This window comes from Myxocyprinus asiaticus, chromosome 48 (assembly GCF_019703515.2).
Source record: "Myxocyprinus asiaticus isolate MX2 ecotype Aquarium Trade chromosome 48, UBuf_Myxa_2, whole genome shotgun sequence".
Classification (NCBI taxonomy): Eukaryota; Metazoa; Chordata; class Actinopteri; order Cypriniformes; family Catostomidae; genus Myxocyprinus; species Myxocyprinus asiaticus.
The window spans coordinates 1,235,610-1,249,578 of record NC_059391.1 but is presented as its reverse complement, the minus strand read 5'-3'; the positions used below and the strand labels follow the sequence as shown (position 1 = coordinate 1,249,578).

At 35.6% G+C, this 13,969-nt stretch overlaps 1 protein-coding gene across 3 annotated transcripts in view; it reads right to left on the bottom strand.

The window, feature by feature from the left end:
- Positions 1 to 441: 441 nt before the first annotated feature.
- Positions 442 to 13,969, bottom strand: part of wwp2 (WW domain containing E3 ubiquitin protein ligase 2) — a 59,551-nt gene continuing 46,023 nt past the window's right edge. For all 3 annotated transcript variants that reach the window (XM_051692040.1, XM_051692041.1, XM_051692043.1), the window contains 13 exons: positions 13,189 to 13,270; positions 11,246 to 11,374; positions 10,542 to 10,620; positions 10,380 to 10,451; positions 8,722 to 8,814; positions 5,559 to 5,714; positions 4,133 to 4,266; positions 3,322 to 3,462; positions 2,761 to 2,881; positions 1,850 to 1,954; positions 1,670 to 1,766; positions 1,251 to 1,323; positions 442 to 1,164 (listed from right to left, as the gene is read on the bottom strand). In XM_051692040.1, coding sequence (XP_051548000.1) covers positions 1,065 to 1,164; positions 1,251 to 1,323; positions 1,670 to 1,766; positions 1,850 to 1,954; positions 2,761 to 2,881; positions 3,322 to 3,462; positions 4,133 to 4,266; positions 5,559 to 5,714; positions 8,722 to 8,814; positions 10,380 to 10,451; positions 10,542 to 10,620; positions 11,246 to 11,374; positions 13,189 to 13,270 — 1,382 coding nt within the window. In that variant the 3' untranslated portion in view covers positions 442 to 1,064. The remainder of the gene's footprint in view (positions 1,165 to 1,250; positions 1,324 to 1,669; positions 1,767 to 1,849; positions 1,955 to 2,760; positions 2,882 to 3,321; positions 3,463 to 4,132; positions 4,267 to 5,558; positions 5,715 to 8,721; positions 8,815 to 10,379; positions 10,452 to 10,541; positions 10,621 to 11,245; positions 11,375 to 13,188; positions 13,271 to 13,969) is intronic.

Sequence of the window (13,969 nt, the reverse complement as noted above, 5' to 3'; positions counted from 1 at the left end):
AATTAGCAAATATCCCTGCACCTTTAAATACTGCATTCACACCAAAACTCGTCTGGTGTTTTGATGTCTCAATGTTTTGCCGTCACTACAATTTTGAACAAAATTAATTTGACCTTTCCTGCCAAAAGTTTGATTTTGGTTCAGTTTTCCTGCAGTACCCTGTTCAGTGTATTCATAAAAGAAAACCACTACTAGAGAAAACACATTTGAAGATAAAACATCCCTGTGTGACAACTAGCCCCGGTCTCCCCTATACCATTAATGATCAAACTATATGTCTGGTTTGATTCAAACTGATACTCTTTTGAGATCTGCTGCTGGATGTTCTGCAAGAAAATAATCCTTTAGATGTACGTCTGCAAGAGTTTTGTTTCCACTAACATTCTACTAATATTAAAACATTTTTATTAATTTTTTAAAAGATGATTGTTCATTAATCAATGTGTTCACAATCCATGACTGGATTTTATTTCAACTATGTACAGTTTAACATGTCATGTCATAAAACAATAATAAAATCATGTCTGATCAACCTTAAAACAATTATTTTCTCTCAATTGTTGCATATACACATACTGATATGATGCATTGAGCTTTGCTTACATCTGCAAATGAACTTCTTATTGTTTATTATAATAATTTCATGATGATTTTTGTTTTGGATGCTGTAGAAGAGAGTTTGAGAGTCTCCTTAATCCCAGTAAAATCAGTCCCCTTTTGATTTAAACAGTTCAGGGAATTCAATTTAATTGCGTTGAAAATGTAAGCAGTTAAATTTAATGTGGTGAATTGTGTCATCATTTGCATGTTTCCTCTACATAGAAATGTGAAATCTGAACTGTAAATTTAGATGTATTATTCCCTGAAGTGCCTAAATGAAATGTCTGAACGACTCATAGGATCATATCATAAATCCATCGGTCCATCGGTAAGTGATCTGTTTAACTATAAATCAATCTCTGGTCTCTTCAACAGAGTTCATCAGTTCAGTCCACATAAGTGGTTTAATGTAATGCCTAGTCAAAGAAAATATGATATTGGTTAAATTATCATCTTGGTCCTGTTCACTCTTGTCCGAATCCCTCCGTTTCCTCGATAGCAAACAGAAGTTTCTCTCGCAGTTGCTCCAGGTTTTTATAAGGCGGCAAATCCAGTCGATTGAAGCTAAAAAATGAAGGCAGGAGGGATAAATAAGTCACTTCTAAGAAAAGTTATTTTCTATTGTCTTCTGATGAAAATATAATCCTCACCAAGTGTGACTTCTTGGCAGCCATGTCTCCTTCCCCACTTTGTCTATGCAGAACTTTTGTGGCCCGTTACTTCCTTAAAAACATGAATGAAAGAAATCGTTGAAAAAATGATAAAAACGTAATACTTTAAAGCACTCTATAACAATGAATGATTAAAGACATTTACATTTGTACTCGTTGATATTGTACAGTGTGGACAAATTTTAGCTAATTTTATTATTTGTTGGTTTTAGTTTTTTGAGGTTTTTAGAGTTCTTCGATATAGTCCTTCCATTTTTATTTGTATAGCGCTTTTCACAACAGACATCGTTTCAAAGCAGCTTTACAGGAAATTATGCTATAACAGAAAAAAAGCTGTAATGCCTTAGCATCATCATTGGGCGCCATCACAACAACAGTATTTCACGTGAACTACCCACCTATAAGTTCAGCAAAACCCCCAACTGGCAGTCGACACGTTCCTGTGACAAACTGAAGCAGGCGAATTCTCTTTTCATTGTCCATTTCCTTCACGACCTATGGCACACATGATGATACATAAGAGAGAGTAGATATGAAGCGATCACACAAACACATGTATGGTTGAACGTGTAAATTACCTGCCAGAACCAGTGGATCTGTTTGCTGTTTTTGGTGTAATGCCGATAGATGGTGTTCTTCTGCCAATCATTCAGATCGATCTCCTGCATCCCACACAACATCAGCTGCAGAAGAACCAATCACACACCATTATACACAATATATATTCTGACCATGCACAACACACTGCTCCTCAAACCTTACCAAAAATCAATGATAATATGAGTGATTCATAGAAAATCATACTAGTTTTTAAGGATAGATTGTAACAGCTTTCTACTTTTTCATTGGGTCTCTTTCATAACCGAGTTTTCAAGAGAATTTCACTATTCTTTGTTCCCTACCCAGACCTTTACCTTTCCTTCTCTAATAAATTACTGTGTAAAGTGTTAAAATCACAGAAGTTCTACTTTGCACTTTCTAATCAGAACTTATATTTATGTGATCTGTTTAGTTATAACAAAGAATCGCTGAGAATCTTGTTTTTATAAATTCAAAATTAATTGACCAACTTTTTTCCAAAAACTGACAAAATAAGAAATAAGAAACAATATAAGAAATCCACAATTTCAAACATTAAACCAAAATCCACTTGATGGGTTATCAAGGCCATTATCAGATCTTTATTACAGGATGTGTGATTAAATGAATTAACACATATGAAACATAGTTTGAAGAGGTTTTATTTTTGATGATTGTGTAGTCGAAAGTGCCTCAAATATAAGAATCACCCTTGTGTCAAGGGGTGACTTGGCCTAAACTTTCCACAAAGCACAAACAGAGTTATTTACAGCTGTTTGCTCAGTGATGTCACTCATGCTGTGTGTCTTCATATAGATGAGAGTTATTTTCTACTGTTAAGTGTTTTTTAAATGTAGCATGTCGCTTGTTAGGAGATATTTTAGTTTGCTAAAAATACAGCAACACCCACCTCCAACTCTTTCTCATCAAAATACCGCAGCCACTCCAAGGGTACAACCTCATTGAAGCCATCCAGGAAAGCCTTTGTTTGCTCCTCCACACCCCGTGTGAACCGCCAATCCGTAAGCAGACTGCAGGAGAAACATGTGATGAGTTTAAAATGACTTAAAAAAAAAAAAAAAAAAAAAAAAAAACTCAATTTAGCAGAAACACTCTTAATTTAACAACACAAATTTCGTTCTGTTTCTCGTACAAAGCTATCATGTTGGTTTTGAAGACTTTGAATATAGTGCATGAGTTGAATGTACTACTTTTACAACACTTTTATGGTGTTTTATTTATTAGTTTTTTGTTATTTGTATCTGGATATTTGTAGTTACCATTCATTTTCATTATATGAAAAAGAGTGACCAGGATATTCTTAAAAAAATAATAATTTTGTGTCCCACAGAAGAAAGACAAAAAGTTAGAGTAAATGGTGACCGAATTTTCGTGTTTGGTTGAATTAACCTTTAACTGTCCAATAAGATAATCACTAATATGACTACATTTGAGAATGGGGCAGCAGTACCTGATATATTCCTCTTTATTTTCCAGAGTGACCAGCTCATTCTCTCCATCGTTTTTCAGCTGGTGTGTCGTCACTTTACCCAGAATCTCCATGTCTTGAGCGAAGTACAGCTCTACACCACACTCTTCCAGATCATTCTCTCTGTGAACATCAGGGTGAATATAATGAGTGTTACAGTATTGAGTCGTATTGCCAGTATCAATTGCTGTAGTACTGATATTCTACAGTCTTTAGTGATGCAGTATTGATACTCTACATTTTTGAGCACTGCAGTATTTACACTCTACAATATTGACTGCTGCAGTATTGATACTCAATAGTATTTAGTGATTCAGTATTGATACTCTTCAGTATTGAGCGCTGCAGTATTGATACTCTACAGTATTGAGCATTGCATTATTGAAACTCTACAGTATTGAGGGCTGCAGTATTGAGACCCTACATTATTGAGGGCTGCAGTATTGATACTCTACAGTATTGAGCATTGCATTATTGATACTCTACAGTATTGAGGGCTGCAGTACTGAAACTCTCCAGTGCTGAGGGCTGCAGTATTGAGACCCTACAGTATTGAGGGCTGCAGTATTGAGACCCTACAGTATTGAGGGCTGCAGTATTGAGACCCTACAGTATTGAGGGCTGCAGTATTGAGACCCTACAGTATTGAGGGCTGCAGTATTGAGACTACATTATTAAGCACTGCAGTACTGACACTGAAATGTGTTGAGCGTTGCAGTATTGATACTCTACAGTATTTAGTGATGCAGTATTGATACTCTATATTATTTAGTGATGGAGTATTGATACTCACTTGACCCACATGATGGAATTATAAAATTCTGGGTCAATGGACTCCAGGTCTTTCAGGGTAGGTTTCTTATTGAGCATGCGCTTGTAGAAGGGCAGAGTGAAGCCAGTGTCTATAAACTTTCCATGATACAGTGCCTGCAGAAACAATCACAAGTCAAAGGTCATAAATCATTAACACTGATCTACATCATCTAACATTCCTGTGAGCTAAAGGAACACAGTTTAGCTTTGCTCTGTGGTCTTAAAAGTTTTTTTCCTCAATATATATAGCCTTGATAAACACACACTGCAGAGTGATGTTTCTGTAAGCAGACTGTTTAATGTAACAGCACAGAACTCTGGGAATGATCTCAAAAACAACACAGACACCCTCAGACAAACAGTCTGTTCAGAGCGGACACGGAGAAGCAGAAACCAGAGCTGCGAATGAATGTGCACACTCAGGATCGAGAAGGTTAAAGGGATAGTTTTCCTAACAATGGGAATTCAGTCATTATTTTCTAACCCTCATGTCACTCCAAATCTGTATACTGAGAACAAATTCTGAAGAATCTTTAAATGTGAACAAGGCTGTCAAGCTCCAAAATGGATGAAAGAAAAAAACACCATAAAAGCACCTTAAAGGTAGCCCATAGCAGGTCATGCTCTATATTCCAAATCTTTTCATACGAGAACAGACAGAAATGTAAGTCTTAAATAAGACGTTATTGATAATCATCGGCAACACTGAGGCTCTATTGTAGTTCACATTCAGAATCAAAAGTGTGCGTCACACCAGGTATAACATAAATCTGAATATGTGGAACAGAGAATTTGTTCAAAATACAGACTTGAGAGCTGCGTTGAAGAAGATTATCTGTGTATTGCAGCTTGAATTTCAGTCTGTTCCTCATAAAAAAGCTATTGTATGACTTCTGAAGACGTGGAATATGGCGCACAAGTCTTTTGGACCACATTTGTATACTTTTATGGAGCTTTTTTTTTTACTTTTTAGATCTTTACAGTTGTGATCACATTATATTGAAAGGACTGCTTGAAAGCTGTATGAAAACAATGTTTATTTTTGCAATTACTTTTGGTGGCGCAAGTAACACAGAAGTTACACACTTAAGCTTTAAGCCAAACAGGTTTGGAACGACATGATGAGTAAATGATGACAAAATATTCAGTTTTTACTGACATATTCCTTTAAACCTAAAAGGGTGGGTTGCGCTCTGCCCAGATCTTAACATAACAATATTATAAAACAGTGATTTCATTCAATGAAAATTTCAATGTCATGATGTCATGCAATTAGGTTTCACCCAACCCCCCCCCCAACCCCCACACACACACACACACACTTAAATGATGCAAAAATTCTGTATGAAATAGAGTGCTGAATGAAACATGTTAATAAAGTATTATGAAACTACTCGTGTTCTCACCATGGCAATGAAACGTCCAATGAAGCGGAAGTATGTTAGATGGTCGGGGTTGATGGAGGAGGCGGGGTTTATCTGCAGACAGTAGTTGTTTTTACCAGCGTACTCAAACAAACAGTACATGGGGTTCAACACCTCATGAGAGAGCAAGAAAAACCACTCCCTACAGACAGAGAGAGAGAGAGAGAGAGAGAGAGAGAGAGAGAGAGAGAGACAGAGGGGAAAAAAGAAAAACAATGTCAGTACGTCAACATTATAATAGAAATTAAAACAAATAATTGAACAGAGAGAGTCAAAGGTCATGTAATATTCCCACTTTCCACCACAAACACATAAGGAGAATAAACTCAATGTAGGCATGTTGCCAAATTAAGTGAACATCAAGACTGGTCTTGGAAACATTCTTTGATCACTAACAAATTATCTATATTTTTACTCGGCATCTTCAGGAAAGGGGAGCGTTTAAATAGTTTTAGCTTGAATAACCTATTTATTTTTAACAAGACAATCAGCCGCAAAAACATTTCAATTTAAAACAAATCAATTAAACATCAAAATAATGAACAATATCAATTTCAGAAGCACTGGGAAACTTCAGAAGCATTTTCTTTTTTTTTTACAAAATAAAATAAAAAGAAACATTACAAATACATGAATTACTAGAGAATAAATCATTCACTAGGAAATAATGTATACTTGTTCACGGAAATCATGTTAAGCTAACTAATAAATCACTGAAAACAAAGAATAACAAATTTCAATAAAAAGTGCACAATAATGATATTTCTGTGGCATAGTTAGAAGAAAAAAATAAAGGTATGTAATATGTACACATTGAAGGAAAAAAAAAAATTTCATAAAGGCATTTGATATGGTTTACAGTTGAAGTCAGAGGTTTACATACAGTTAGGCTGAAGTCATTAAAACTCATTTTTTAACCACTTCACAGATTTCATTTTAGCAAATTATAGTTTTGGCAAGTCGTTTTGGACATCAGCATGACATGAATAATTCTTCAAAAAATTGTTTACAGACAGATTGTTTCACTTTTAATTGACTATATCACAATTCCAGTGGGTCCGAAGTTTACATAAGTTAACTGTGCCTTTAAGCAACTTGAAAAAATCCAGAAAATGATGTCAAGCCTTTAGGCAATTAGCTTCTGATTGGCTAATTGGAGTCAACTGGAGGTGTATCTGTGGATGTATTTTAAGGCCTACCTTCAAACTCACTGCCTCTTTGCTTGACATCATGGGAAAATCAAAAGAAATCAGCCAACACCTCAGAAAACAATTGTGGACCTCCACAAGTCTGGTTCATCCTTGGGAGCAATTTCCAAACACCTGAAGGTACCACGTTCATCTGTACAAACAATAGTACGCAAGTATAAACACCATGGGTCCACGCAGCCATCAAACCGCTCAGGAAGGAGACGCATTCCGTCTCCTAGAGATGAACATAGTTTGGTGCAAAAAGCACAAATCAATCCCAGAACAACAGCAAAGGACCTTGTGAAGATGCTGGAGGAAACAGGTAGACAAGTATCTATATCCACAGTAAAACGAGTCCTATATCGACATAACCTGAAAGGCTGCTCAGCAAGGAAGAAGCACTGCTCCAAAACTGCCATAAAAAAGCCAGACTACAGTTTGTAAGTGCACATGGGGGCAAAGATCTTACTTTTTGGAGAAATGCCCTCTGGTGTGATGAAACAAAAATTTAACTGTTTGGCCATAATGACCATCGTTTTATTTGGAGAAAAAAGGGTGAGGCTTGCAAGCCGAAGAACACCATCCCAACCGTGAAGCATGGGGGTGGCAGCATCATGTTGTGGGGGTGCTTTGCTGCAGGAGGGACTGGTGCACTTCACAAAATAGATGGCATTATGAGGAAGGAAAATTAATGGATATATTAAAGCAACATCTCAAGACGTCAGCCAGGAAGTTAAAGCTTGGTCGCAAATGAGTCTTCCAAATGGACAATGACCCCAAGCATACCTTCAAAGCTGTGGCAAAATGGCTTAAGGACAACAAAGTCAAGGTACTGGAGTGACCATCACAAAGCCCTGACCTCAATCCGATAGAAAATGTATGGGCAGAACTGAAAAAGCATGTGCGAGCAAGGAGGCCTACAAACCTGACTCAGTTACACCAGTTCTGTCTGGAGGAATGGGTCAAAATTCCAGCAACTTATTGTGAGAAGCTTGTGGAAGGCTACCCAAAACGTTTGACCCAAGTTAAACAATTTAAAGGCAATGCTACCAAATACTAACAAAGTGTATGTAAACTTCTGATCCACTAGGATGTGATGAAAGAAATAAAAGCTGAAATAAATCATTCTCTCTACTATTATTCTGACATTTTACATTCTTAAAATAATGATCCTAACTGACCTAAGACAGGGAATGCTTTCTACGATTAAATGTCAGGAATTGTGAAAAACTGAATTTAAATGTATTTGGCTAAAGTGTATATAAACTTCTGACTTCAACTGTATATAAGTAATGGTCTAAACATCTAATTAATTTATTAGGTAATTTATTATACAGATTTACATCACTCCCTATACAATACACACACAAACGTAAAATTCAAAATAAAAAAATAATTTAAGTATTTATGCTTTATATTTTCATGGTGTACATTTTCCAGTTGCACTAAAAATGAGATAAAATCCTTGCTAATAAACTACCAATTAGTTTTTACCAAATTGTTTGAGGTCAAGTGAAGTTTCATCTTATTGTTTGTAATAAAGGACATAAAGCCATGAAAATGAAGACAGATTCACCAACACACACAAACACACACAGCAAACTATAACCACACTAACAGAACCCAGCCCTTGACCTTTGACCCTGGGCTGTTTGGAGAGAAGGTGAAGGGGCAAACAGAGCACGCGATTGGGGGTTTGGGGTGAGGGTGGGGGGCTTGTGACACCACAGGACGACGCAGACACCCCCACACATCCCGTCCGTGGTTCTACCCTGTGGTAGAACAGCATGACGTAACCTACCATAGGGTAAAACCACTGACGCGACGCAGGAGACACACACAGACACAGAGCAACGAGTATGAGGAGCTCCAGAGATACACCAACACCTCCCAGAAACAAGAAACATTGAGTGACTGATATGAGCGTGAGAGATGAGACAGGTGTTCAGTAACACTTGCCTGGCAATGCCTCCATAATCCAGCCCCTCCTCTCCTCTCATGATGATGTACAGCCGCCGACGCAGATCATACGGCTTCATATTCATGATCTGACAGGAAACAGGGTCAGTTATAAAATAATTTCAGATTATTTTATAATCTACATTTAGCATGAATATGGGACTGAATATGCTTTAAACTTTCAAAAATTATGAAAAAATGTAACAAAAAACAAAAAATCAAACAAAATATTATACAAGCTCTTTAATCCTCAGAGACCATTGTTTAAAGCAAGTAAATAATCAAATAAGTCTAATTTGATAAAAAAACAGGTAAAAACTACACATAACTATAGCTGACACTCTGAACTGTATCAAGTTTTGGTGGGGAAAATCTGCACATTAACTGTCACAGCTTGCTAAAATCATACAAAACAGTCACAGCTTGATAACAATTGCTAACACTTTCAGAACAAATGTAGCAATTTTCCAAGTATTTGACCTGTAATATATATATATATATATATATATATATATATAATTCCCAACATGTTTACTGATTAAAACATTATTACATTCCCCCGAAAATACAATCTTTCATAAATTTGAGACAATTTATCTAAGTGTAGCAAAACAAACCGCTGGCCATTAGTGATACAACTTTTTCTATATTCACATAAATGGAGCCTATTCAGTAAATCATAGATATATTATTCCAAATGATTTTCAGGTTCTGTGCTGTCATTTAAAAAATACAACTTTGTTTTATGCTATTCATGGTATATTAAACATACTTTATTACACAGAATTTGATTATTTTCATAATATAATTGTAATTATCACAGTAACAATATCATCACAATCAATAGCCCTTATTAGTTTTAGTCAAATGTCTAAACTATTTACCTTGAATGCATGTAATCAATTATTTTTCATACACTTTTGTGTGTTGAATTGTGTGAATTTTCAACCCTAAATGCCAAGTGTTGCAATTTTGAAAAATTTCCCAAAATGCACCAAAAAAATGTGCATTAAAAAAAATCATCATTTTGATTACCTTCCTAAATACAGTGTCAAGTAAGATAAACAAATAAAAAAAAACATCATCAGTATCAATGCTTGGGTCTCTGGGGTTTAATTTGACATTTATTTTAACTGGGGTTTGTTTTGTTTTTTTTTGTTTTTTTTTCTCAACCAATCAAAATTTGACTAAATACAGCTGAAAAATCAAATTTGTGTAATTTCACTATTGTCTTGTAATAAACATAAAATAAACAAAAAATAAATAATACATTTAAATAAACAATAATACGGGGTTGCAGTGTTGTAGATTAAGCATACATTAAAGCGATCAATCTATAGTCGCTAGTTTGATTGCATGTTACTTTTACTTTTTTTTTTTAATAATTATTTTCCACAAATTTAAGAAAATATTTGTTTGATCATTTTTTCTTACAATAACAGAGAAAAATAAGACAAAATAATGTAGAAAGGGTCCAAATATCACCACCAATTTATGTAATGTCCCATTGTTTAAATAATTATTATTATATTTTTGGTCATTTAAAACTTAATTGCTTTTTTTTCCTAAAATTCAACAAACCTAGTCAAAAATATGACTGTATGAGACCACATCATGTTTGAAGTGTAAACGCTCATGCAAAGCACCTATTCACCTGCTGAAACGAGTCTTCAAACAAAGTCTGTCGTGACACAGAGATCTTCACGTGACTGGGCAGAGCGTTGGACTGCGTACAAACACAAACAGATTGAGCTGCTGCGTAATCATGAGAAAATATTGCTCAAGAATCAGAACGAGAGTGATTCACTCGACTCACATGACACAAGAAGCGGAACTGGTGATATTTCCACCTGAAGCTGCGATCGTATGCGCCCGGAGAGCCGCCCTGCCGCGAACTGCATAGGAAAAGCCAGAAAATAAAACGCTATTAGAACATCATGATGTCATTTACTCCATGAGCTCCAGATACTGGCATGAACATCAAACTCAATGAAAACCAAACAGACACGTAATGAATGGCAGAACACAGTCAGTAATGATGCATTTTCCATAAACAGGTGATAATGACATGTCAACGAGTTTAAAAAGATACACAGACAAGACAGAAGTTAAAGTGAGCCCTGTTAAGCATTCACATCAGAGACAGAACAAGGCGGATACACCTCATTTTTCAAGTTCTTCTGCTGAACTACACAGCTGTGTTAATATAAGCGGAATCACTATATTTGTGAGAATTATGTGCTTTTCCTGTATATCTGTACAGCTCATCAGATAAACAGACTGCTGAAACTAAGAGGGAAAATCTGAGCGATGAAAAACATATGAGACAACAAAAAGATGTATGAAAGAAAAAGAGGGATATCAGGAGAAACAAAGAAATAAAGGAAAGAAACAACAACACAAATTCCACTTGAATTATATGTATATACTGTATATTATGTATGCAAGTTTGCATCTCATTGACTATCTATCTATCTGTCTGTCTGTCTGCCTATAAGTTATAGCATGTGTGATTTTTACCCTGACTCAAAGCCTGGTCGGGGGTCTTTAAAGGTGGTAGTGCGAGAATTGTGGTCCACAAAGTATCGCACCCCCTCTGCTGTGTACTTCATCTCCCAGCCGGGCGGCAGGGGCGGCTCCTGAATCATCCTGCAACAGGAGGAGGGAGTAAGAGCAGCACACCCTGCTGGACGCTACATACACTACCGGTCAAAAGTTTTGAAACACTTACTCATTCTTTATTATAATTTTATTTTTCATATTTTAGAATAATAGTAAAGTCATCAAAACTATGGAATAACAGAAATGGAACTATGGGAATTATGTTGTGACTAAACAAAATCCAAAATAAATCAAAACTGTGTTATATTTTAGCATCTTCAAAGTAGTCACCCTTTGTCTAGAATTTGCAGACATGTACTCTTGACATTTTCTCAACCAACTTCTTGAGGTATCACCCTGGGATGCTTTTTAAACAGTACTGAAGGAGTTCCCATCTATGTTGGGCACTTATTGGCTGCTTTTCTTTATTATTTGGTCCAAGTCATCAATTTCAAAAACTTTTTTTTTTTTTATTACATTTTAGTTTTATAATGAAATAAATTAATATGGTGGCACAATTATATTTTTGTCTACAAAACTAATTTCAAACATTTAAGCATACGCCTTCAGATCAAAAGATTTTTAAGATCATGAGAAACATTTCAGTCAAGTGTTTCAAAACTTTTGACTGGTAGTGTACATATCACCTAAACTGAGCTGAGCATTATAGAAAATAATCCTAAAGAATATAACTGTCTGTAAAATCTACAACACAATGAGAAAATACAAAAATAAACATGAAAACAAATATAAAAAAATGATTTGCATTTTAAGTGAATGAGGTTGATCATAACGTGTTCCTCTGGTGCTGTTCATTTGGTGGTCAGTTGCAATTTATTAGAGTGTATCAAGTATCTATTAGACATATCACTTCCTTTATAGCTTCATAAATAGGTCCAGCGACACTACTAACGTAACTAAATTCAAAATCAGTAGCATGACAGATTTTTGACTATTGGCATAAAGTCTGGTCCATATTGCAGCTTAAGCCAAGTGCAGAAGGTCGTTGGCCTGTACACACTTAAGACTTCACTAAGAGGCGAATTCATTAAACAGTTGCAACACTTTTGTACATAGCATTTCAGCGCAAAAATAGTGCTTTATTCACTAACCATCTGCAATCTAGTTTAACCATGTGCAGTCAGCGCTGAAAAGAGTTGAGTCTTAAATATTAAATTAAGTCTTTGTCAATCCTTTCTCCTCAAACACACCTCCTAATGTAAATTAGGCAAATTGTATAATGAACTTTATTCACAAAAGTCTGCGCTATTTGCCCCGCGCAATCAACATCGTGCTATAACCGCCCGAGGAAAGCAGGCGGTAAACTGATTATTTTTTTCAAAGCGACGCTTGTGTACATTTTTTTCCGATCATGGTAGCCGTAATTGAAAAAATAATGATTAAATGAAGCTGAGGAGTGTTATAACCTGACATATACCTAGCCAGAAAAAAAAAACCTTTCTTTGTCTGTCTCCTCCTTCTGCGCTAGCGTTTCTACTACTCTAGCTAATCATGGAACTTTTCAGTGCATTACAGAAGATATTGTTGAACTTTGTTTTTAAATGAATCATGTTCCTCATTTGTAAGTCACTTTGCATAAAAGCATTTGCAACAGGACTAAATGTAAAGTAAATACATCCAGATGCACAGTGTAATCAAGCACACAGTTAAACAAAAAAGTTGACAGTTTTAGCTTCCCCAACACTTGCAGACACTAGCTGCAGATATATGTCTGGACTCCAGCGTACTGTCGCTTTGCCAAGACATACACTATTTAATACCGGCTGTCTGTGCTCTGACATCCTCAACTGGAATCTATAGTTAATGTGCTATGGGCTGTACGGGTCATGTGACTGTATTACCCTTGGGTTCGAGGGTCCTCCCACTGTGTAGTTCGAGTGTTGTGATTGACGTAGTACACTCTGCCATTGTCCTGACGTTTCTCTGATGGAAGAAGACACATTTACTGAGTCACACATTGTGACAAGAGTTCTACATTTTCAACTGACACACTCAACTTACAGGTGGTTATTACATTCTATTTTGGGCTTGTTTTCCAGTAAACATATCTAAACATTCTTAAAACAAGATAAATTTACATGAGTAACAAAATGATGAGATATTCAAGCTTATTTTAACACAATTTAGTAGCGTTTATGCTTACACCATGAAAAAATGATTTGCCAATGAAGTCAGAAAAAAATACGTAATTAAAAGGGAAAAAAACCTTTGTTTATCTTACCCACTGGAATTTCTTTTCTTGTTTTAAACATAAACCCCACTACATTTTGTTAGAATTCTCTAAAATCAAAACTTATTCTTGTCATTCAGCTTCTCAAGTAATTTTTTCTTGTTTTAAGGATGTTTAAGGATTTATATCAGAAAATAAGACAAAAATACTCCAAAATATTATTGTTTTAAAATTACCCTCATGTCATTCCAAACGCATATGACTTTATTTCTTCCATGGAACACACAAGTAAATTCCAACAACAGTTCAAAATGACACAACAGCACCATAAAAGCATCACAAAAGTCATTAATACGACTCCATATGTGCCTATTCTAGTATGTTTTGCTTTTATGATACTATTATGGTGGTATTTTGTCCTTTTTGGAGCTTGACAGACATGGACACTATGA